At 47.2% G+C, this 25865-nt stretch overlaps 1 protein-coding gene and 1 pseudogene across 4 annotated transcripts in view; both read left to right on the top strand.

The window, feature by feature from the left end:
• The window catches only part of LOC147627375 (Pseudouridine synthase family protein), a 95537-nt gene that overhangs the window by 26159 nt on the left and 43513 nt on the right, over nucleotides 1-25865 (top strand). For 3 of the 4 annotated variants that reach the window (XR_015268487.1, XR_015268488.1, XM_086816024.1), the window contains exons 2-6: nucleotides 21359-21437; nucleotides 21523-21729; nucleotides 22120-22376; nucleotides 22484-22556; nucleotides 22680-22736. Coding sequence is in view for 2 of the 4 variants with exons in the window: in XM_086816024.1 (XP_086672150.1) it covers nucleotides 21359-21437; nucleotides 21523-21729; nucleotides 22120-22376; nucleotides 22484-22556; nucleotides 22680-22736 (673 nt within the window). In the remaining 2 variants the exon portion in view is untranslated. Of the gene's footprint in view, nucleotides 1-20283; nucleotides 20394-21358; nucleotides 21438-21522; nucleotides 21730-22119; nucleotides 22377-22483; nucleotides 22557-22679; nucleotides 22737-25865 lie in introns of those variants that run through there. The other variant, XM_086816025.1, reaches the window with a different exon arrangement.
• LOC147627377 (uncharacterized) lies at nucleotides 14835-15360 on the top strand (annotated as a pseudogene).

The following is a 25865-nucleotide window of genomic DNA, read 5'->3' as shown; positions in this document are numbered from 1 at the left end:
AGTGTTTGGATGCATTGAATGCTTTCATATGCTCATGTTGTACCATCAGTCGTGGGTCCTGCGGGATGCCCATGGGCGTAAGGCTTGCGAGCAGCCCTTAGACTGTTACTTTGGAGTAGGTAGAGCATTTTGAGGAGCATATTGTTTGCGAATGCATATGTGTGTCATGCATATGTGTGCCATATGTAGAATGATGTATGGTTTTGTTTTTGGCTAACACAGTTAACGTGTTTCCATTTGGTTTTAGACTTTTGCTGTAGGTTCTGAAGGAACAAGCAAGAGGTGTTTTGGCGTGACTGTGGCCTATTGTGCAGGATGATTATTTTATCACCCAGATGCATTGGAGGGCCATTGTTTTTGTCATATGGGGTGTCTTTGCTCATAAGATGCCTTACTGTGCCATTGAGTGCAATCGAGGACGCTTGCCATTTTTCAAGAGGGGGGAGTGTCACGACCCTGTGTTTTTCTCTTGACAATATGCAGGTGTGCACGGGGACATGGTGGACAGTGTGAATGGCATCAGGTTGGAGTCAAAAAGTAAGCCCATGTGTGGACAACCCCAAGTGTGAAGGGGGCAAAGAGACTTTAATTTAAAAAGGTTTTATAACCTTTGGTGGGGCAAAATTAAAGTTATAAAGGTTTTAAAGCCTTGAGAGACCCCAAGGCAATTTTTAGAGACTACTCCACTTTTGGAGGCCCACGTCTCTCTCTTGCTTCTCTCTCTTGCTTTTGGAAAAGGCGTGCATGTTGGCTGCGTGGAAGGGAAGAGAAACACACTTGCGTGGAGAGTACCTCTATAGAACTGTTGGTCGTACAGAACAGGCCGCAGAGTACTGTACGGAATAGGCGGCTGCATGTTTACTGGCGGCTGAAAGTACAGACGGGGCTGGCGAACAGGGTATGGGTGCTGCAGGTTCTGGCGCCTACTGTGCAGGTTTTGGGCTGGCGGCTGGTACAGGCAGTAACTGCAGGCTTGTACGGACAGCGGGTACAGTCCAGTACGGAGGCTGTACGACAGCTGAATTCAGGTGGCAGCTGCACACTATTTCGTATAGGTGGCTGCAGGTTGAGTACTGTTGTAGGCGGCGCATCACCAGGGTACAGGCGACGCATAGAAAGCTAGGCCATGTGTGTGCTTTTTGGAGGACACCGTGTTTTTTTACAGAAAGGAGGGGCTGGTTTTCCATGAACATAGACATCATGTCGATGGCGTTCAACTGAGGGAACTTTCGGCTTCTCTTTGCTTTTGGTTCGGGACTGTTTATGGGCTGTTTTTGTTTGGCTGCAAATTCAGCTATGTGCTTGGGTTTCCGGCTGCAAGTACAGGTCAATTGAATGTGTTTCTTGGCATGGGAGTGATGCAAGCTCGCATGGCTGCGTGCTCATGGGGCAGATTGTTTTCTTCCTGCCTTCCATAGGGTGTAGTTGGAACCATCCAACTTTGCAGACTCAGCAAACATATGAAGAGAAGTCGGTGCAGCCATCACAAAAGCTTGGGCTCAATCTCAAAAAATGCACAAACTCTGAAGAAGAAGTGTCCTCCACAAGTACCAAGAGTGCCACCAAAGCCTCCAACACCAAAGACCCCCTTTGCAAAGGAGCAAGCCCACTAGAGAAGTACGTTAGAGAAGTACTGCTTGTCCTCATCAGAACGGAAGATGGGGATAGTGCCATGACCATGCATTGGCACAGAAGAAGAATCACCCAAAGTGATCTTGCCTGATCTGGCAGTGAAGTCCTCGAACCAATCTCGATGGAGTGTCATATGAGCAGTAGCACCCCCATTACCTAGTCATTGGCACATACACAATGGTTTTCATGTGAGTCTCCTTCGCAAGTATGTAGGGCCGGAGCCCAGTGAAATGGTCATTGAGGATCCACCAGAAGTGGATGAGCTTGAGGAGATCTTGCAGCCAGAGCAAATTGTGTATCACAAGGAACGCAAGCTTGCTGCAGGCAAAGTTGTGAGGCGTTACCTTGTGAAGTTTAAGAACTATCTTCCCATTGATGCTAAATGGGTAGATGAAGAGTTCTTCAAAGATTGCCCGCATGTACTTCAGACATATTTGGATGCATTTCAGTTGCGGACACCTGTTTAGAAGCGAGGGGGAATGTCACCATTTGGCCACCCAAATGGTTCACTCTTGCTTTCACACTATGTACATATTGGATTGGTGTCCATGGCTTATGGAATATGCCTATGCAGGTGATTGACACGCGTCATGCTGTATAGTTGGATATGATATTCCGCTGGGACTTGATGTTATCATGCCCAGAAACGCCTGGAGGACTTGGCTTTCCGTTGGGACTTGTGCCTTTGTGTACATGCCCGGAAACGCCTGGAGGATTGGCTTTCCACTGGGTCTGGTATCGCATATACTTGCCTGGAAACGCCTGGTATTATATGGTTTCATGAACGGAAATCGCTCATGCCAATGTTGCATTGCATAGCATCTTTATGTGCTTGCCTGCAAATGACATTGCATGCTGTTTTCATGCCTGCATGACCTATGTGTAGTTCCGGGCTAGGGGACGCCCGCCCGTGAACCGTGCGTGTGAAACTGTCTGCTGACATGGTTGTGTGGCATGTGAACAGGTGGTAAGTATTACCCAATCTAGGCTCAAATAGCCCTTAGGACTTAGCCAATATTTATAAGTGAGTGCGTTCCCACTTCATTAAAGTTTGGGCGCCCAAAAGTCACTTATAAATTATGACCGCTTCCAAGTTCACACTCACTGAAGTCCCGAGGCGGACAAGACTCAATGTCCAGGACCTGATCCTCCCTTTTACTCATAAATGGGCATCTCCCCATGTCCTCTCACCTGATTGGACCCCAATTCACTTACTTATTAAGAGAAATTCGTGTTTTCTCTTCATGAGGATTTTTGGAGGCTGAAAACTCTGTTTTTCCACCATTTCTCTCCATTTCCAAGCTCTCCATAGCCATACCCAACTTGCTAGGGTGTTTTCCAAGCTTCCAAGAGTGTTTCCAAGTGCTAATCACTCTCCTACTCACTCCCAATGACTCAGAGTGGCACTAGAATGTGCTGAACAGAGAGTGCAAGAGAGAGAGAGAGAGATGGAGAAAACTATGCTGAATATACTGAAGCAAAACAATCCCAAGCAAGAGACACTACAAGTCTCATAAGTGAGGGAGCAAAATATGTAGAAGACTGAATGAGAAAAGAGAGGCCAGCACCCACTATTTATAGTAGGGGAAAGCTGGCCGACTGGAGCTGCAAAACAGGCCGACTGGAGCTACTGGACAAGACCAACTGGAAAATGGCAGAAAGGCTGGGAAAAATCCCAGAAAATTACTAGAAAAAGGGGTGGCCACCTCTCTGAGCTCTTTTCACATGATGGAACTCATGCTTGGACACTTGGACATGTTGATGGACACATGGGAACAGGGATCCTTAGGTTGGCGTAGGAAAAAGCACCAGTCTTGGTCAAAAAGCAAGAAAAAGCAAAAAGTCAAACTATGCTGACCAGTAGCTGAGGGCACCATTGGAAAGAGGACATCAAACTGGATCAAAAAGCTGAAAACCGCATTTTCAAAAAGAAGCTCTCTAGGGCCAAAAAGCAAGGCCCTGAAGCTATAAAAGCACAAATCAAGAACTTTGGTTATTATTAATAATATTTAAAGAGAAAAGCAAAAGCAAAGAGGAAAAGCAAAAGCAAGGCACGACAAAACGCAAGGACCCCCATCTAGTATATAAGAAGCTTGTACCCTCATGGAGAAGCATAGAAATGTTTGGAGCTTAACCTTGTGGAGAACAAGAGTAATCTTGTTGAAGATTTTTCATCATCACAACTTCCCTCTCTACCTCCTCACACCGCCCTACTCCTCCATCTCCACCTCTGCAGCGCCTATCTTCACCATTGCTCTGCCTTTCGCTGTTGCTTCTGCCCAGCCCTGTGAGGAAGTGCCTCTGCCGGCCGCTGCACACGTCTGCGAGCAGCGCCGCCACCATCAGCTGTGCGCCGCCGCCCTGCCTCAATAACTCCGCCCTCTTCCACTTATTGCGCCTGCCTTAGTTAGGAGCTGTTAGCATTATTCATCTCGTGGTAGTGTGTCCAAGTTGTGTATTAGGGGTGCCTAGATTTATCCCGGGTAGCACCATATTTTTCCCTCTGATCAGGGCCCTTGGTTGTAGGGTTGGCCACCCATTTTCACATGTTTATTATTAGCTAGTCGTGGGTCTTTTTTAGAGCAAGTCGGCCAGCTCCAGTAGGGGCTATATAAGGCCAGGTTTTTACTCATTTGTATTGCTTCTTTATCATTATGTAGATTCGTTTTCTTTCTCTCTTTGCCTATGTCTCTGCTACATGCGGAAGCTCTGAGATGCTTCTTTTAGCCCTAAACACCATCTAGAACATGCTGATGCAAAAACGTAGACAGAAGGGAGAGTAGAGAGAGAGAGAAATGAAATGAAATGATATATTAACGTCCTCAAAAGGCCAAAATGACCTATGAGACCAAAAAGGTTACAACAATTGGTGGATCTGATACAATGTCTGTGTAAGAAAAGCTAAAACAACTAAACAACTAACTGAAACTGAAACAACTATGAGGAAAAGTAAGGTACTAGGAGCTCCTAATGGATAGCATATGGGAAGGAAAACTCCAGCAACAAAGCAGAAAGCTTCTATATGCAGGACTCATTGTATGAGAGTCTTTTGATTTTGTATGGCTGAGCTGTATGGCTGGGGGTGGAGATGAAGGCATTCCTCTCTCTCAGTTCGATTGGGCTCTGAGGCTGTGTTGTACATTTTCAAAGCTCTTATATGAATTAAAGAAATACCGCAAGGGGCGCCACTGCGTTTTGGGGCCAATCGGTGTTCATGTACTGTTTGCAGGAGCACTCTAGCTCCCCCTGTTTATTTTCCTTTTCTAGGTCTTCAAAGGTGTTGAAGTGTTTTGTGTGCGAGTGTTTGTTTTGCAGCACCCTTTGGTTTTGTCTGAAGACCAAAGCCGGTTTACAAGGTTCTGTTGTTGGGACATCGTCGACTTTCTCAAGGAGGCGAGCATCATATACATCACTATCCAAAGATGTCTCTCATCGGTCGATGGCGGATATCCTCAATGTCCTCCATGGTGAGAGAGAGATGGCTGGAAATTCAGTATTTCATATGGTACAAAAAGGTACATAATCCCTTGCAGCCATGGGCTGCCTTTTGGAAAAGGTAAACAAACCCTAACCCTAGTCTATGTCTAGACCCACCTCAACAAGGAGTTGAATGAGTAAAACAATGAGCAAAACCTGCCTTTTATAGGCCTTGGACAGCCAGAGATCTGGCCGACTGCTGGTCGGCCAGCCGATTGGACCCAAACACAATAAATGCCAACTCTAACCTGCCTGATGCAGCCGACACAGTCTTTTCTTGTTCTCCATGCAGCCGACAGGTCCTTGAGTCCACTCCAGTCCATCCCTTGTCTAAACTTGCACTCCATGCTCCAAAACATCTGGTTCTAGTGAGTCTTTATAATGTTGCCTCTAGGATTAGCCCCTGAGATTAGCATGTACATGTGTGTGCACATGACAGACTCACGCTTTCTGTTGCGCACTTTTGACATGGTATCAGAGCACCGGGTGTAGGCTCTTCTACAAAAGGTGTTCTGGAGGTTTTTCTGAGAGAAGGATTTCTGCATTTTCTGATACTGCTGGTTACAGAGGAGGAGGGAGCGTTTTGGTCTTGTCTAGGGCGGCTGGAGGAGGTACGGGGCAGCCCCTATTGGTTGCGTTTTTTGCAGGTTTGGGGTGGCCAGAGTAGGTACCCTATTGGCTGTGTTTTCTGCCCTTGTGAGCAGGTGAAGGGCAGCCAGCATGGCTGCGTTTTTTTTCTCTGAAGGTGGGCAGCCTGGCTGCGTTTTTTTCCAGAGGAGGTGCTGGGCAGCACAGCAGCGTTTTTCTCCAGAGGAGGTGTTGGGCAGCGTGGCTGCGTCTTTTCTCCAGAGGAGGTGCTGAAGGTGCTGTGTTTTCCTCTTCCCTCTCTTCTTCTTATTCCCCGGCTGTCGGTTGGTTACAGCAGTGTTTTTTGCATTATCTCATTTGCGTTTTTGGAGGTAGTGGAGGCAGGTGTTTTTTCCAGGAATGGTGCCTTTCCACATGGCCTTGATCCCTTACTCAGCCAATCTTTGCTTTGTCAGAGTTTTCAGACTCATGGGTGCACACTTGGATTCACATCCTCGAGGTGTGTGGAAGACAGTTAGTCCTTTCTCGATAGCAGAGGGGGTCTATGAGTTTGTGCCAGTTCATCATAGTTTTGCTGGTATACAGGTGTTTCCTTTAGGTTCTAAGGGTGTTCACCTTGAGAGGGGGATGTGGTTACTTGGCAAGGTGAGCCACTCCTATTCCCCAGGCAGATGGCCTTTTGGATTAGAGGGTACAGGTGAAACCGGCCTGACGGGCGGTGAAACAAACACTCGCACACAAAGCACTTCAACGCCATCGAGGACCTAGAAAAGGAAAACAAACAGGGGGAGCTAGAGTGCTCCTACAAACAGTACACAGACATCGATTGGCCCCAAATCGTAGTGGCGTCCCTTGCGGTATTTCTTTAATTGATTATAAGAGCTTTGATTACAATAAGGCTGGAAACTCAGCCGTCACAGTAGAACCCCTGAAGCCTGCAAAGAACATGCATCATGGCTTCTTGTCCACTTGGCATCCACAAACAAGTCCAGCCATTGTTCACATCGAAAGACTCTCTCACATTGAGTCTGCATACAGAAGCTTTCTCCCATGATCAGGGCTGCCACAACCATCAATAGCCTCTCACACTATGAACAGCATCACACCCTGACACATCCAGTGCTTCTGCATCACAACACAGACTCCCAAACTCTCTCTCAAAAGAGAACTCGTATCACAACACAGCATACCATACAGTCGACACACCTGTACCAACCCTCTCTACCTGTCAAGGGTACTATCCATCTCTATCATGGATTCCCTGTCCCCTGTCCAATCAGTAGCAAGGCTGTACCATACATGTGTCCATTCCTGTACCTTCTGCCTGCATGTGACCTATCTCTTGGAGAAACCCAAATACATGTTTCCTCGAGAAACCTACGACCTGTTTCCACAAGAAACCCTTAGGCCTGTTTCCCTTTGAAACTTCTGTCCTGTTTCCATACAGAACCATTCATGGCACCATTCAACAACAGTGCCAACAACGGCATACATCTAGTTACCTGTTCCCTCATGAAACATCTGGCAACATAGAGATGCCTATAACTGTAGGTCCCACTGTTCCTTTCTAGCAAGAGAAAACAATCTGCTCCATGAGCACGCAGCCATGCGAGCTTGTATCACTCTCATGCCAAGAAACATAACCAAATGACCTTGTACTTGCAGCCGAAAACCCAAGCACATAGCTGAATTTGCAGCCAAACAAAAACAGCCCATAAACTGTCCCAAAACAGTCCCGAACCCAAAGCAAAGAGAAGCTGAAAGTTCCATCAGTTGAACACCATCATCATGATGTCTATGTTCATGAAAAACCAGCCCCTCCTTTCTGCAAAAAAACACGGCATCTTCCAAAAAGCACACGCCTGCAACCACCTATCCGAACAGGTCGACACCAGCAACCACCCGTACCAAATAGTGTGTAGCTGTCTCCTGTATCAGCTGTCGTATAGTAGCCGCCTGTACCAGCTGTACCTGTCCGTACACATATGCCTGCAGTCCAGCACCTGATTCAACGTGAGAGAGAGAGAAAACTTGTGGGTAAACTTGCTGTCTAGCCCTGCACTCCCTCCTACAGTCGACGCCTTTGTGTCCAGCTCTGCCTGTATGGACAGCAGCGCAGCCAGCCAGCTTCTTGCCAAAAGCAAAGGGGAAAGAGAGATTCAATAGGCGCGTGTGTGTACTGTTGCGCAGCAGCCAGACAACCTCCTTCCAAAAGCCACGAGAGAGAGAGGTTCAGTTTGCGCCTGTGCTTTCTGTAGCGCAGCAGCCAGCCAGTCTTCTCTCCCCAAAAAGCATGCGTGTGTGATATTCAGGCAGTGTATATCCCAGCGCAACCCAACAGCCAGTTCTGTGCATATGCTTCTCTCCCACGCCTGCAATCAGCCCAGCCTGTATGCGCCTTCTTTTCAGAAAATCCCTCACGCCTTGGAGTCCATGCTGCCGGCCAGCCTTCCTTTTTTCCAAAAGCACACACGTGGCCCCAAAATAGCATAAGGGCCACGTTTTTCCCTAACATAGGGTTCTTTTATTTTTAAAGGCTTTTAAACCTTTGTCCCCTCCAAAACCCTTTGTCCCCATGGGTTATGAGAGAAGACTTTAATCACTTGGCCCCCCTTCACACTTGGGGTTGTCCACACATGGGCTTCCTTTTTAACTCAAATCTGATGCCGTTCACACTGTCCACCATGTCCCCGTGCACACCTGCATCTTGTCCTGAGAAAAACACAGGGTCGTGACATACCCCCCTCTTGAAAAATGGCAAGCGTCCTCGATTGCACTCAATGGCACAGTAAAGCATCTTATGAGCGAAGACACCCCATATGGCAAAAACAATGGCCCTCCAATGCATCTGGGTGATAAAACAATCATCATGCACAATAGGCCACACTGTCACGCCAAAGTGACAAACACCTCTTGCTTGTTTCTGCAGAACCTACAGCCAAAGTCTGTGAAATTTGAATCTACTCCTTGAATCTTCTTCTTTTTCTTCTTCTGCACCTCCTACAGTCTCCAAAGGCAAGAGGAAGCGAGGAGCAGCCCTGCAACTAGCTTGTATGCCTTGTTTTCAGAAAAGCTTCCCTCTCACCTTGGAGTCCATGCTGCCGGCCAGCCTTCCTTTTTTCCAAAAGCACACACGTGGCCCCAAAATAGCATAAGGGCCACGTTTTCCCCTAACATAGGGTTCTTTATTTTTAAAGGCTTTTAAACCTTTGTCCCCTCCAAAAGCACACACGTGGCCCCAAAATAGCATAAGGGCCACGTTTTCCCCTAACATAGGGTTCTTTTATTTTTAAAGGCTTTTAAACCTTTGTCCCCTCCAAAACCCTTTGTCCCCATGGGTTATGAGAGAAGACTTTAATCACTTGGCCCCCCTTCACACTTGGGGTTGTCCACACATGGGCTTCCTTTTTAACTCAAATCTGATGCCGTTCACACTGTCCACCATGTCCCCGTGCACACTGTATCTGATGCCGTTCACACTGTCCACCATGTCCCCGTGCACACTGTAGCTTGTCCAGAGAAAAACACAGGGTCGTGACAATAGGCATCATAGTAGCAACGGAACGGGAACGGGAATTGAACGAAAGCACTAGGGGAACGGGAACGGGAAAAAGGGGGAACTGGAACGAGGGGGAACGGAAACGGGGAACGACCTAGATAATTCCTAGAAATGACAATAAATCTTAACATACAATGCTCCTTTATATAACCAAATCAGAGACACACTAAAGTCTAGTGCACCACAATTTGCATGGCTAGATACTAACACTGAACAGATCTCACAAGTCAAAATAAATTAGCCCACATCATACATGACATAAGTGGCAAAAAGCACAAAATGTGGCCCACATGGCACAGCCTAGATAAAAGAAACAATCCAAGTCCAAAGTCCAAGCCTCAAGGTGACATGCAAATAGTAAGGAGATGTCATGCATGGCTACTGCGAGTGATGCCATCAAGGAGACTATCATCTATGTCATCCAAGAAAGCCATATCATCAAGACCAACATCTGCAGCATCCAAATCTTCAATCCCATCCTGACCAGGATCTGCAAGTCCATGTGTCTCATCATCATCCGAGGACTCCTCATCAAGCAATAATAACTTCTTTGGTTTGGGAGAAGCCATATCACCAAGCAAGCACAAATTAGCACTTACAAAAATCAAGTCATTGACTTGTTTTGTCCCAAATTTGTTCCTCTTCTTGGATGCAACATGGCCGAACACACTCCATAGTTGCTCAATCGGAGAGGAGCTTGCACCTTGAGACAAGATCCTTACTGCCAATGATTGAAGCTGTGGTGTACGAGCCCCATAATCCTCCCACCATAAAGCAGTCCCTATCTTAAACATATCTCTCTGTGCATCAGCCGATCCAAACCTTCCCAACTTGCTGCAATAAAATCCAAGTTGGCCTTTCACCAACCTTCGTTTATCTGCATCACGAACCTGCCTAGAAAGCACTGTCTCCCAACCATCCATCACCTCATCATCGGCCTCTTGTCCACATCCTTGGAACTCGGGATCCAAGACATACGCAGCAGCATGCATAGGAGAATGATAACCATTCCATCGTGCTTCACATAATTCTCGAACCTCTGTATATTTCTCATCAGACAAGTCCATTTCCCCTATTTTCTCGATCATTCGGTCAGTCCCCTCATAAACCTTGCCAATGCATGGCTCTCGTCCATCTGCAATCCGCATCAAGCGCATGATCGGCTTCATCATAGCATTGATAGTGTTGACTTCATCCCAAAATGTGAAGTCTTGTATGGTTCTTGCAACCTCTATGCCGGCTCTTGACCGAGAAAGAGCCCATCCCATCCACTCATTGCATACAACCAACTGCTTTAAAGGCAATTGCACTTTGGATAACCTCTTCATCATGAGAAAGTCATAACCAAAGCGTGTCTCTGAGTACTTCAAGAGATCCTTTTTGGGCGATCTCTTGCGGAATTCATTCAAAATAAACTGATGGTTTGGAATGAAGCTTATTATCTCCTTGCCTTTTTGAATTTGTGGATCAACCCATGGCAAGCTGCCAACATCCTTCAATAAGTTGCTCAAACAATGAGCAAAGCATGGACTAAATGTGATATGCGGATACCTGTCTTCAAGCTTAAGACCAGCTGCTCTATTTGTTGCATCACCATCAGCGAAGAACTGAATAACATTCTCTGGTCCAACTTTCTCAATACCTTCGGCTCACTCTTCCACAAGCTGATCTGCAGTTTTTCCAGTCCCAGAAGCATCATGTGAGGAAATGAATTGCATTCTTCCTCGAGAATAAGCAACCATGCCATGAATGGACCTTTTTCGAGTGTCACTCCAACCATCTGCAATAAGTGACACACCATTCTTTGCCCAACTTTCATGCACAGACTCTAAAGCACATTCAATTGCAGCTTTCTCCTTTTGCAACAAGGTGGTGCGTAGTGTCTCATACGAAGGAGGCTTGTATGTTGGACCATACCGTGCAATCTCTTGGACCATTTCAATGAAATATGGAGACCTGGCAACATTGAATGCTACATGATCATGATAAAAGAACCTTGCAACAGTTGCATCTACCCTCTCTTTCTTGCGGGGATCCCAAGCTGCTCCCAAGGTTTGCTGCTTGTCGGAACTTGCACCCATAGACTGCGAATCTTGGGAAAATGCAGAGCTCCCAAGTCCTCCATACTGTTGTCCATCTCCCAAGTGTACATCTTCCCCATGTCTACTGAAGTAAGATGCATCAATTGCCGGTTTCTTTCGTGCACATGCTTTCTCCTCTTCACTTGGGTACTTTGCCAAAACCTCTCTACGCATTTCAGGTGTTGTCCCTGGGCATTTGTTCACTTGTGCTTTTTCATTGTTTACATGGCATAGATGTGCTCTCACACGGTTAGCTCCTCCTGACTTCTCTTTGTTACATTGCTTGCATTTCCATCGTGTTGCACCTCCCTTAGATGAATACCTTTCTAGCCTTTCAACCTCGTCCCACCAAGTAGCATTCGAAGCCGATCGCTTTGAACCCGAGTAAGCCATGATTTCTGTAAATTCGGGCAAAAAGTTGAATAGACTTTCAAAGTTAACCATTACAGAGAAATGAGTCCTTTTTTTGTCTATTGTTTAATGGGGAGAGACTGTGCAGTCCAGATTGTGACATATATAATTTTTAAAACACCAAAAGTTCAAACAAAGAAAGAGAGAGATAAGAAAGAGAAAAGCTTGCTGCCTTGCCTTCTAAAGATGTAAACTGTTGAACTTGAGTCTTGATCACTCTGTTGCATAGGGCCCAGGCAGGTTGCACTGTTGTTGCTTGCAGGTTGGTACCAGGCACAATGTTGAGAACTTGAGTGTACTACTGTTGTGGACTTGTACTACGTAGACTGTAGTAGAATGTAGTCACTAGTGTACACTGTAGTATGTACACGGCAAGGGCTGGGGCGTGGAGGCTGGGGCGATTGTACTGCCTGGTACAGAACAGTACGGGTAGGCAAGCAGGCAGGCAAGGCCTGCAGGCGACAGTAGTACAGCCTACAGGGCCACGGCCCATAGGTGACGGGCAGGCTGCAGGTTGGCGACTACAGTAGTACGGGCGTCAGACTTTCGAAAAGCGACAACAGTACGGGCGTCGGGCTTCTATTTTTTTAATAAAAAAATCCACGTCATCGTTCTCACGTGGGGGAACGGCAGCCCAGCGTTCCATCTCGCGTTCCACCGGCGTTCCACGGTCGTTCCTTGGCGTTCCACGGATGTTCCACCACCTCGTCCTTTCTGACCCCTGTTTCCATCGTTCCCTTCATGCTGGCCATGGGGGAACGCGTTCCACCGTTCCCAATGGGGGAAACGGGGTTCTCCTGCTACTATGATAGGCATAGGAGTCTTCATCCCTAGGATGAGCATTGATTTGGGAGCTTAGTGTACAGGTTGATATCGGCATTCATGCAGAGGCAGGCTAGGTCATTTGGTGATGAGAGCTGTTATCGAGGTTCACAGGTACTTGCGCAGTTGCAAGATGGGAACAGGATGCATGGCAGGTGTATAGGTTCATTGGGTATAGGTAGGTGCCAGTGGAGCAGCAGCTTGGAGGAGATGATTGACATGAGATTGTGCTTTGGGATGATGAGTTGTGGATGGTTGGTTCCACATGGACACGTGACTAGTCGGTTGGGAGCTTGCTAGCTGGGGTTGCCAGGTTTTGGTTGGAGAGCTTTCTTGAGCTCAGTGCCATAGTTAACACCAAAGAGCGCAGGGGGTGTTGCCATGTGACTGGGTGATTCATAGGGGTGTGTGAGTAGTAGTCCCATCACGCGACAATGAGTTATGGATACAAGTTTTAAAGGTCAGGTGCCAGCAGGATTGTGAGCTACAGTGCTGGAGGTATGTTTCTTCCACTTGAAGTGTTAGCAGGACAGAGAGGCATTCTTGGACCGAGGGATACATTTAGATCCGTAAATCTAGTATCTGGAGATTGGTTCTCAACAAGCTCAGAGTGGGAGGCTCGAGTACGAGGGCTGATGTAGACATTGTGGGCCTCTAGGGTGTCTAGAGGTGGTGCCAACAGGGAGACAGTTTGGCGGTGTTCTTTAAGGAGCATATTTTTTTTTTCTTAGAGTCAGACGACATTTTTTCCGGGGCTGAAGAGGCACCACATTGTGTGGACTGGTGTGATACAGATTGGGTTGGAGATATGGACATCTGGTGGTTCTTTTTTGGATTTTGCTGGACTTCTTGATCGGGAGCTGTTTCTTGGAGTAAGTGGCAGAGGCGGGAGCAGATCGACATCTCGACTTGCTTTGGAGGTTTCCTTTTCTAGCTGCTTGGACCAGTTTCTCTCCGAGGATCTGAGAGGGGGTGTTAGCATTATTCATCTCTTGGTAGTGTGCCCAAGTTGTGTATCAGGGGTACCCAGATTTATCCCGGGCAGCACCATATTTTTCCCTCTGGTCAGGGCCCTTGGTTGTAGGGTTGGCCACCCATTTTCACATGTTTATTATTAGCTAGTCGTGGGTCCTTTTTAGAGCAAGTCGGCCAGCTCCAGTAGGGGCTATATAAGGCCAAGCTCTTACTCATTTGTAGACACCTTGACAGGGGCTTCCAGGCCCGGGTCCTCCCTTACGGGAGTAGTTGTTCATTGTGCCCTCACCTACGGGGACCACCCCTTGCACAGGGCTGTTCGTATCATTGCTTCTTCATTATTATGCAGATTCATTTCTTTCTCTTTGTGCCTATGTCTCACGCTTTCCGCTGCGCACTTTTGACAAGAGTGCCGCCTTGCTATGTAGCATCCCTTGTAACCAGCCCTTGCGTCGCCTGAAGCTGCTCATTCTGTGTGCATGTGACGCCTGGTGTAGGCTGCTCACGCCGACTGTGCGCCTGCGCCTCCAGCTCCAGTAACGCTGTCGTGCGCCGCCTATCAGTTGCCTGTCGCTTGTAGCCACCTCTGCTACTGCTGTTGCCTCTAGTCGCCGCCGCAAGGAGCGCCAGCAAGCGCAGTGCCGCCTGTCGCCCTTGCGTAGAGTCCCCAGCACCGCCTGCGCCATCTAAGAGCACCACCACCGCCCCACCACTGTAGTAGCACCTGTTGCATCATTTCAGAGCGCCGCCTCCATTAAAGTTCCGCCGCCTTGAAACTAGCTTCTGTACAGCCCTACGATCACCAACTTGGTGTGTGCCTTTTCAAGATTCTTGTCGAGATTGGGTGTAGAGACTTTTGTGAGTATTGGAGAGCATCAGACTTGATTCAGATTTTGATATTTGTACTAGCCCGATGTAAGACTCTTGTGGGTCATCCTCGTGGTGAGCTCGGCATCATCAGATATCTTGTGCCTCGACATGGACTTCAGCCCGACCTCGACATCGGCACTCTTGTTTGATATTGTATTCATTCATTGTATTGGTCTTGGCTTGGAAGAGCCCGTGGATTGTTCTTGAAATAAAATCCCAAAAAGGGGGCGGGGTCTGTTCCCCGCTCAGCATGGTGTACTCTGTGATACCCCTATTCCCATTTCTCTCCCCCCCTACTCTCTCTCTGTGGGTGGAGGTGCTCACGAAGACGCAAAAGCAAGTAGATGAAACGGAGAAATGGATAGAAGTGGTCAAGAAAGGTAAGAACAAAGGAGGCCTGGGAGACCTCGTGGGTGGAGGTGCTCACGAAGACACAAAAGCAAGTAGATGAAATGGAGAAATGGATAGAAGTGGTCAAGAAAGGTAAGAACAAGGAGGCCAAAAGCACATCTACCTCGAAGATTATCAACCTAACCATTGAGGAGGAACAAAGAAGAAAGACAAGGGAACTTCATGTGCGGATCACGGGTCTTAAGGACGGTGACAATGTAGAGGAGGAAGCCAAAGATTTATACACACGCATGGGCATTTCGAGGCCTACACACACGGGGGCTTGGAGAGTGGGCAAGAAAGACAAGAATGGAGGAGAGAGCTTGAAGGAGAGAGCTCTCATTTTACGCTTTCCCACCTTGGAGGCCAAGAAGGATTTCTTGGCCAAGCGCTCCGCCCTTAAGAAAACGGGCATCTTTTTAGGAGATGACCTCACCTTGGCACAGCTAGCACATATGAGGGAGTGCGCCGGAGATTAGGGCAGCCAGAGAAAAAGGGAAGCTAGCATTTTACAGAGGAGGCAGAGTGGTGATACTAGAGAGATGCACCACTTGACGGTGCGAGACCTATGGGACCAGTCTGAGACTTGCAGTATGGAATTGCAACGGAGCATTGAGATTGGATGTGGGGGCCTTTGAGGACAGCTTCAGAGATAGGGACATCATCTTCTACTCGGAGACACATCAGGCCCCAGGCAGCACATTACCGAGAGTGGCGGGATACAGATGGGAGACGACTTGTAGACGGGAGGCCCGTTCGAAGCATGGTGGTCGTGGATATGGAGGAGTTGCAGTTCTTTTTAGAGAGGAGCTTCAGCCACTCATCCATGTTATGCGCCGTGATGAGAGCGCGAGGTACATGTGGGTCAAAGTGAGGGCAGATGAGGGTAGACCCCTATACATTGCTATATGTTACTTTCCACCCAGCACATCTCATTATGCAGCGCCCAAGGGGCAATCTCCATATATGATTCTAGATGAGGACATATGGGAGTTTTCCAGGGAGGGAGATGTTATCATACTTGGGGACTTTAATGCTCGAACGGCTCAGTATACCAGACCTCCTTCTTTGACACTTCAGAGGAGATGTTGAGAGAGAGAGATGTGGAGGAGATGTGTTTGACCCGGAGATCACAGGATGAGGTGGAGTGTACTGAGTATGGGAGATACCTCTTGGAGATGGGGACTGCACATGGGCTGGCCATTTTAAATGGCCTAGAGAGGTATCCACTTGCCAGTGGCTTTACTTGCTTTCCACACAGACATGGGGCCAGCACAGTGGATTATGTTTTAGCCTCGCCAACCTTCATCTTGAGTATCCAGGATTTTGCGATTGGCCCTAGGCCCATCGGAGTTACGGTGGATCATGCACTTCTCTCCTTTATGGTGGATTTCCACTACAGTACCCGCCAGGTTGGGCAGCCCTCCTATCACCCGAGATATACCTTCTGTAGTAGAGAGACTGATGGAGTATACACTGCAGAGATCTACAGCTTGTTGAGTGCAGAGGATCCATAGAGGCCATTAGCAGAGCTCACACAGATCTTGACAGAGGCTTTACATACAGCTGCAGCGACGGCCTTCCTACACACGCAGCCCACAGTACGACCACGTCCTGGGAGCATGCCCCAGAATAATTGGTATGATGATGACTGTAGGGAGCTCAGAGCCCGGCTACAGAGAGAGGTGGCCACAGGTGTTACTACATATAGACAGTCACGCATCATCTTCCGATGCCTCATTCGGTGGAAGAAGAGAGCATTCTTAGCTCGGCTGGAGAGAGACATGTATCAGTTGTTTTTGAGTCAGGATTCCGGGGAGGCTTGGAGATTGCTTAGAGAGCACCCCCCGCCTCCGGCCATTACCTCTCCAGATACATGGGGCGAGTATGCAGCCTCCCTCTACACAGTACGAGAGCAGCCACCACTACCGAACCCTCCAGAGCCTTGCCCACCCACTTCTACCTTCTTCACAACAGAGATGGTGAGGAGGGCCATCAATTGATTGCATACAGGGAGGGCACAGGATCATGAGGGCATTGTAGCCGAGCATTTCATACATGCTAGAGATATGATTGTAGACTTGCTAGCTCTCATGTTTAAAAGAGCCATGTGTGAGGGGTTTCCTGGGACTTGGAGTACTTCCACGATTGTGTTGGTACTCAAGTCTGGAGATCCGAGCCTGCCGACTAATTACCGCACCATTATGATTGGTCACTCGCTGGCCAAGCTATATGCCTCTATTCTTGAGCGGAGAGAGGCAAGGGGTCCGAGCTTAGGGACAAGCCGGTTTCAGGAGGAGATTCTCTACTTTGGATCATATCTTTACCCTCAGGGCTATCATTGAGGAGGGTAGAGCACATGGGAGGAGGATCTACTGTGGCTTTGTGGATTTCCGCAAGGCCTTTGACACAGTGCCCAGAGTTAGACTGATGCGCAGGCTACAAGACTTGGGGGTTCCATGTGAGCTCATTTGGGGTATTATGTCACTTTATGAGACAGTAGTTGGGCAGGTGCGGACTTCAGAGGGTCTCTCCTAGCCAGTACACTCCACTATAGGGGTGAAACAGGGCTGCCCGCTCTCTTCGACTCTATTTGGACTATACATTGATGAGATCTCTGATTATATTGGGACACGAGGGGACAGAGGAGCCCAGTTGGCTGGCACTTGGATACCTTTGCTCTTATATGCTGATGATATTGTGCTTATAGCAGACTCACCAGAGGGTATGCAGAGGCACTTGGATACTTTACATGCTTATGCACAGGACAGTGGGCTCTCAGTTAACCTTGGTAAGACCAAGGTTATGCTGTTTAACACTACAGCTCAGTGGGTCTGGAGATCAGTGCCTATTTTCACATATGGGGAGGAGACACTGGAGTATGTTGACTCATACACATATCTTGGAGTGGTGTTCACTGGGCCCACATCTTCCATGAGGGGGGCAGCAGAGGCCAGATTGACTAGAGGATATGCAGCACTAGGAGGTCTAGAGAGGATGTGCCACAGGTACAGTTTCAGGAGCCACGCACTAAGCTGTGGCTTTTTGACACGCTGGTCACGTCGGCTATGCTATATGGAGTACAGATCTGGGGGCCTAGCATAGATCGTCACAGTCGATCAGGACGCACATACGATGGATGGAGATCGATGGAGAGACCACTTGTGTCCACGATCTCCAGGATGATTCGGGCTAAGGCCTCGGTACTCCATGAGATTATCAGAGCCGAGATGGGAGCACCACCGATCGTAGTCGAGGCTCTTGCCAGATCAGTGTCCTTCATTCATAGCATGTGGGAGCTTTCCCGACACTGGTATGCACGACTTGCTTTAGAGTCCTCTCATCAGCTAGCCATGGAGGGAGACACTTCATGTTGGTATGCGCAGATAGCATCCTGGTTTGAGCTCTATGGGTTCAGTTTAGACAGACTTCCACCCCTCCAGTACTCTCTGGAGGCACCCTCTCTCACCTTGACACATTCTGAGATTAGTAGAGTCATCAGACAGGACCTCATTCAGTTGGACACTAGGAGGACATGGCTAGAGCCCTCACGGGAGTTGGGGACGAAGATGGCTTTCTATAGAGACCATCTTCTCCGCACCACTGAGGATGGCTTTATACTTAGACCGAGCTACATGGATACCCATCTGTCTCATGGATTGAGGTGCGCCATTGGGCAAATCCGCACCTCTTCACATCAGTTAGAGATAGAGACAGGCAGATTTAGAGGCATACCTCCAGGGGACAGGATTTGTCAGATTTGTTGGATAGAGCCAGAGACGGAGGAGCACATCTGTCATTGCACAGCATATTATGAGATTCGAGGGCGCTACCATTGCCTTTTCAGAGAGGGATTTGGACCACTGGAGTCTTGGACTATTGTGATCAGCGATGCTTGGGTTTTTATCTCTTGGAGATCCGCAGGCTCAGAGAGTCCATTATCAGGAGCTGACGCCCGACTGGAGGGAGTCCACACAGAGACAGATTACTAACTTCTTTAGAGGGACTACCCGGGAGGACACAGTCGACAGCCCAACAGTGGGCACCCTGTGGGACTCTAGTTGAGAGAGCTATCCAGTTGGGCAGATCCAGACGCTCGAGGGCTCGTAGATCCTCACATCGGAGACGGTGCCTACACTGGAGGATTCAGAGCATCATTGCGAGGCATCGGGCTCGTCCAACCAGGCATCTCACTATGGCAGATATCCAGGCCATCTGGCAGAGACCCATGCTAGAGCTCCTAGGATGATTACCACTCCAGCCATATTTTGTTGTACTCACTGTCACTTTTGTACTCCCCCATATTCATGTATTCATGTATCCATGTACTCATGTACCCCATTTTGACTAGTAGCATTAGCTTCCCACTCTCCCTAGTTGCTGCTTCTTCCGGATGCTCCCTACTGATGTATTGTAGGGCTAGATACTTACCTTCAGTTCTTTCTTTTCTTTTCTAGACAGTGTATCAGATGTCACATGGTTGTAACTTTGGTCTCATAGGTCACTTTGGCCTTTTGAAGACGTTAATATAACATTTCATTTCATTTTCATTTCTCTCTCTCTATCTATATCTCTTGTACACGTGGTTGAATCTGTTACTGCATGCTCCATTGGGCTTACATGCAAACATTGAGAGGAGAGGAGAGATAGATACACCGGACACTCCATTGGGTCCCAAGAACCCACTGCAGGGTCCCTACTTTGTGGTTTTAATTGCTTTATTGCGAAGTTGAGATGAGTACAACGTAGAACTTGTTCGTGAACTAAAGATATCTCCTTCCTTGCCTAGTTAAATTGACCAGGCTGAACACTAGCTTGCCTTGTTGTTTTAAACAAGTCTGCTTAATGAGAAGCTTATGAAGGGGAGAGCGGTTTTATTAATTTAACACCCGGATTTGGAAGTGTTTTTTCTCCATGTGCTATATTCATTGCATAATTGAAACACAAAGGAGTATATAGAAGGAGAAGAGAGACTATTTAGCTACGCTACGTTATAATACCAAAACAGAAATGAGTATATAAAATGGAAAACACAGATCTTAACTCAAGAACTGTAACACTATGCTGTGCAACTCTGCTAGCAGCTCCATTACATAACTTAAGTGATGACTTTCTGTCCTCCATTAGAGCAAGGGGGAAACACTCATACTGACGATCCAAAAAGACCTGCTCGCTGCCTGTGGAATTGGAGGAAGTCACGCCACTTCCAGGTACCACAAGGTCTGCCACAACTCCAAAAATTTGACAGTTAAGGCAGTGGACAAGCTGGGACCAGCCGGTGGTAGTGAAGATCTTGCATAGTTGTCGGGAGAATCTGTGTAAAAGATAAGTCGTAATCAATGATGTCCATAGCACCCAATATCCCTGATTCAGTGCTTGAAGAGTTGGATCACAGGCTATTTTTGTATGGTTGCAACATATGAAGATGAAGAGTGCACCAGCCGAGTTTTACATGATGTCCAACAAGTAGATGTGATGAGACCACCATGCCCACCTGCATGGGATACTCACTAGACCATATGAAATCCGTTTTACAAGGGAATGTCCTCCGAGAGGTTTTGAACCCCGTGATCTCCTCATTGGGAGAGGTGAGCTCTAACCATTAGGATAACTCTTTGTTTTCAAAGTTTCTAGAGCTGTCTTTCATGGCTAGGGATCAAACGTGGCATGTTGAATTGCCGTCCAGTGTCCACATCATAGTTGCCACAAATTGTGTTTCGTACCATAGCATACCCGTATGAAACCTACGAAACATTTCAAATGTTTTTAAAGTTTTTCTCAGCACTTTTATTAAAGAGGAAATAAAGTTCTATCTTGTTATGTCTTTTTTACTCATGTTTTTGTTTAATGTTTTGTGAGTTCTTTTTCATGTTTTAATGATGTCCGGACATTGGTTCCCCCCCTGGACATCTCGACATTGGTTCCCCCCCCTGGACATCTCGACATTGATTCCCCCCTCCCCCTCCCCCCCCCGCCCCGCGGACATTAAAAGATGTCGAGATGTCCTAACTATTCAGGAAGATGTGCAGATGGTTTTTAATGACATGTCCAGGTGTCTAGACCTACAGATATAGGTAACAACAGGTTTTGCCAAGTATATTAGAGCCAAATCTGGCATATTTCTGGTATGTAAACCCTCTCAAATGTTTTTGAAACTTCCCACAGTTTTATGAAATTTTGAAATGTGTTTAAAAAATGCCTGGTACCTTAAGGTCCACGTGAAAATACTTCTCCTCATAACTGGAGATCGTAAAACTAGAGTGAGCCACCGATTAGCTTCCTGGCCTGCTTCTATAGGCTCTTGAAAATGAGCCTAGCCCTTTTGCGGCTGTAGCCTGGCCAATCTGTCCATCCTCTATCTTGCTTAAGGTCTGGCTTGTGGTTGTGCTTCTATCTAGCATGATAAGATTTGAACTGGCCATGTTAGCATCACCTTTTTTTTGCCTCTATCAGGTTTTGCCTGTGACATTGTTTTTTTCTATTTATGTTTTTAGAGTTTCTTTTCAAAGGAATCATATTTTTTGTTTTTGATCTTTTTTTGTTTCGGTAGCAGGTATGCTGATTTCATTGTCAATGAGGTTGATTGTGAGGGGAAGGTGGTACATCTAGCTTGCTTAGATGCTCCAGAAGAGGTGCCCTTCACTTTACAATTCTATATGCTCATTCATTGTCCAATGAGGCATTGGGCAGCTGATTCGATACTATTTTCTTGTTTAGGTTTTAGATGGTTCAAAGGAGGAGGCACCTGAAGATCAAGGCTTGAATTCTCTGAATGTGGAAAAGCATATTCAGGATTTCAAATCAATATCCAAAGACGGTGATGCGGAGCTTTTGAGAGGGCTTTTGAATGATATTATTGAAGGAAAAAAGGATGAGAATGCTCCTATTGTGTTAGCTCCAGATTCAGATAAATTACATCGAACGGCAAGTTTTTGTTTGTGTATCTTGCATGTCCTGTATCTATGGGACTCTGGATGCATAAGCAGGTAATTTAGAGGGCTGGGAGGTGGCTATTGTGAAGACGGAAAGCCCAGGGTTTACCGAGCACATTTCCTGATGCTTGATGTATACCATGTGAAGAGGGAAGGCCTAGGGGATGTCCAAGGCATTGATTTATTTGCTTTCACCCTAAGGCATAAATTAATGTCTTGGGGCACCCCCTTGGCCTTCCCTCTTCTTCACATTGATCACCTCAAGCACTGACCTTGCCCTCTAAATTCCCTTATTGAGCATCCAACAGTTCACAACTTGTTTTTCAGCTATATTGAAGCATGGTGTCATAGTTTTCATGCAACTTATTGGGTCATAATGCAGGAAGTTCACAACTTTTTCAAGGGCAGGCTTCCTTTTTTGGTTACTGATACGGTAGACGGGCCAGATTCGAAAAGTAAGTGTGTCCGTGTGAGATTTTTAAGTGAAAATGCTACTGGAGGAAGGCATAATGGAAAGAGAATGAGGGACTCTCGAGGAAATTGGGGCAAAAGCAAGCAGCAGAAGCATGATGGTGTTGGACAAGGTTTTGACAGCAGGGGAGCCGAAAATTGGCCTTCACAACACGGAAAATACTTGCAGTAAAGCAACTATTAACATTCTTATAAATTCTTCACCTTGTCCATAACTTGCATATTCTTTTTAAGATTCAGTTTTTAATGGAAGCGTTGTGTTGTGATTTCTATAGGTTTCACCTTTACAAAGAAAACAAAGATACACAAGATGCTTTGATGGTTTTGGGAAAGATGCTTCGTATGCAGGTATTGTGCGCATACAAACTCTTTCAGTTTTTGAGGCTTTTGTGTTCAGGTTGACAGAAATACATTGTAGCTACCAGTCTTTCAGTTTGAGGACCTTTGAATGACTCAATCCCTAAATGACAGCCCAAGTCATTTGGTATAGCTGGAACCAAAGACAAGCGAGCCATAACAACACAAAGGGTACACATTTTTTTTTTGTGCCTTACCTTGTATAATTGGTTATGAAATGTAGATACTTAATTCGAATGTTTCATATTCATTGATTCTAACATGGTGATCTAGCAAAATTGGTGGTTGGTCAGGTTGGCTTGTTACACAAGGGCCATTGACCTGGGTGGGCCTTTGGCTGCCTCAAGTGCCCAAAACAAGGCTTGTGCGCTGCTCCCACACCTACATAAATTCCTTCCTGAACCATTAATTCCCACCGGTGTTTGTCAAGCTTGATAAGCATGTGGTGTCAGCTCTGATTCCCAGTTTTTTGTCCTTTGGCATCCAATCCCTGTTTGGATTTCCTTCCAATGTGAAACCAGGGCTCCTGGGCATCTGGGCTGTTCAATTTTGATACTCACTATAAATGGGGGTACTACAATTGTGGGCTATGTGGAACCAGGGTACATGATTGAGGGAGGATCATTGATCTGCAATCCCTCATATTCCTGCATGTGGAGCAATGAGTTGTGAAATAACTCCCCTCTCCAGTAGTGTTGCCATGAAGTGGCTGCCACCACCAAGTGGTCAGCATCTGTATGGTAGGTGCGGCTTTGAAAAGCATTACTGGGAAAGCTGTACATTTCACAGAGGTTCTTCTTGGTGGCTTCCTCAAAAGAAGCAGGAACAATGAGAAGACTGAGGAGGGAGGGGGAGGCAGCGGGGGGTGGGGTGGGGGGTGGGGTGGCGGGGGGTTCAGATGAGGATGTAGGCGAGTTCATTTCCATCCACAGAAGTGGGAGTGGGAGATCAGTCATAGTTGACCACTGTTCAGAGACCAAGGGCTGCCAGAGTCTCTCTTGCTCTGTAGCAAAAGACAAAGTAAAGTCTAATTAATCACAAGGCTAATGAAGAAACGATGTAGAATTTTTGAGACTTGGAGAATCCTCAAGCTTGAGAAGAGTGTTTTGCACAAAATAAAACGCTAAGTTTCACAAAAGAACCTACATCAATATGTACAGCTCCATAGGGCATTGCCACCTTGACCTCATTAAGGAGGTAGGTGTTGTCTATCATTCTAGAAATATGTAGATCTTATTGTTTTCAGTAAATTGCCATTTTACCTAAGAGGTTTTAACTTAGCTTTCATAACTAGCACTTAACTAATGTACAAATAATGACACCTAGACTATCACCTAGCATTCAATTTTTATGATAGATTCCCGCGCACTACCTAGCATCTCTTGCATATTTGCTAAGAAATCTCTAGCCGCATCAATCTTTATACCCTCGAGTCATGATATAGTTATTGGAGATCTAGGTTGGTTGTCACCATTTGGTCCCTTCACCAGTCTTGACCAGTGTTTCTCACACGGAGCGAAACCAAGGTGTGAACGGGGATTTTCCACAGAAGAAAGCTAGAGCATTTTATTGGCATGGTTTGGCCTAAAAGATGGCCATACAACATGAGTAGCATGGGATTTTATTCAATAAAGTGACTTATAATGTTTACAAGTCGGTTTGTTCACACATCATTAAAGACGGGTTGGACATATTATTATTTTGGGCATGGCGAGGTGGAAAAAAGGAGGCGCCTAGATGAAACTTGGGCATCAAGCCAGGAAAAGCATAAAAGTTGACATTTTTGGACTAAAACTTGGAGTACAAGCCAAGGAAAGCATAAAGTTGATATTTTTGGGCTAAAACTTCGAGTACAAGCCAAGAAAAGCATAAAGTAGTTATATTGGACCAACATGGTTATTTTTCACAAAAAGGGGAAAAGCACTTCAAATATAGCTAGTCGACTTCATTGAAAGGAGCTGGGGGCTTCTCTTTTTGCCATGTGCATCCCTCTTGGAGTTTTTCTCTCTTCTCTGCTGGTTGACTGCAGATTTTCTCTCTCTTCTCTCTTGCGCTCGTTGTACAGCAGCTTGTGATGATGATCTCTTTTTTTTTTCCGAGAAAAGATCCTTTCATTAGTTATGTAAAAAACGCCCGTAGGGCTACAAAAGAGATCTCTCCTGCTCCTAAAAGAGAGAAGAGCAGTGAATACATCATGGCAGCCCGGGAGACTCTCCCTAGGTGCTGCAAAATACAAGCATCAGTCTAAAGAACTGAGCGGCTAAATCATACAATAGGGGGGGGGAAGAGCCAAACAGGTGGCCTGTAGTGCCAACGGGGGGATCCCGTGTGTAGGGTGTAGAACGGGCCGCAGCGCCAAGTGGTGTGAAAGGCCTGGCGCCGTAAGATCGCCTCATCCGAGTCTCCCCGGATGCGGTCGTACTGTCCTCGCAGGGTGTGGATCAACTCCTGCCAAATCTCCCGAACAGTCTCTGCTGGTGGCTCTAATCTCCCCTCAAAGGCCGAAAAGCACCGGGCCCTCCAGGTGAACCAGATGGTGAGGCTGCTGAGGAGCTCCCATCGTAAATCCCTCTCCTGTGTCCAACTGGCGGACGAGAAATCCGGTGCCGGAACCAGGCGAGGCTGGCCCCTAATAAATCTGATGGCCTGACTGCCCTGCTCCATCTCATAGCCCATAGCAGGCCCTGACGAAGTCGACCAAGCAGCGGCACCCCACGTAAACATACCCTCTGGAGAGAGGGGGGCCAGAATACGCAGCATCCGCAGCCAAATCTGCTGTGCGTGAGGGCAGTCCCAAAGGCAATGTCTCTGTGTCTCCATAGGGTGGCCGCATCGGACGCAGGCCGCCGGAAGACCGCTGTAAACAAGCCAAGTGCCAACTGCTGAGCCCCTGTGGGCGACCAGCCACTGAAAAGCCGAGATCCTGCGGGCCTGTCGACTAGCCCAGAGCCGAGCCCAGAAATCCTCCAGGAACTCCTGTGATAGTCCCTGCAATCGCCAATGCCCCGCTGCCGCTGGAGAAACCGTCCTCCTCGCCGTCAAAATATGCCGTCCCAGCCGAACAGTATACTGGAAAAAGGTGATCTCTGTGGCCTCAAGGGATGCATAAGGATCATGCCACTCGTACTCCCCGGGGTCCCACTGTAGCCGGGCCAAGGGGCGCGCTGCATATGCCCATATGCGCCAATCCGGGAGCACGTCAGCAGGGTCGGGGTCAATATGCCACTTCCGAGAAGTGGCAGCCACTACCCGAATCCTCTGAAAGGTGCACTCTGCAACCAAAGGCGACTCCACCTCCAC

Source organism: Cibotium barometz, chromosome 21 (assembly GCF_041138505.1).
Source record: "Cibotium barometz isolate CiBa-2024 chromosome 21, ASM4113850v1, whole genome shotgun sequence".
In the NCBI taxonomy this organism is placed as follows: Eukaryota; Viridiplantae; Streptophyta; class Polypodiopsida; order Cyatheales; family Cibotiaceae; genus Cibotium; species Cibotium barometz.
The sequence above is the reverse complement of the archived record's forward strand: the minus strand, read 5'-3'. Positions and strand labels throughout refer to the sequence as shown.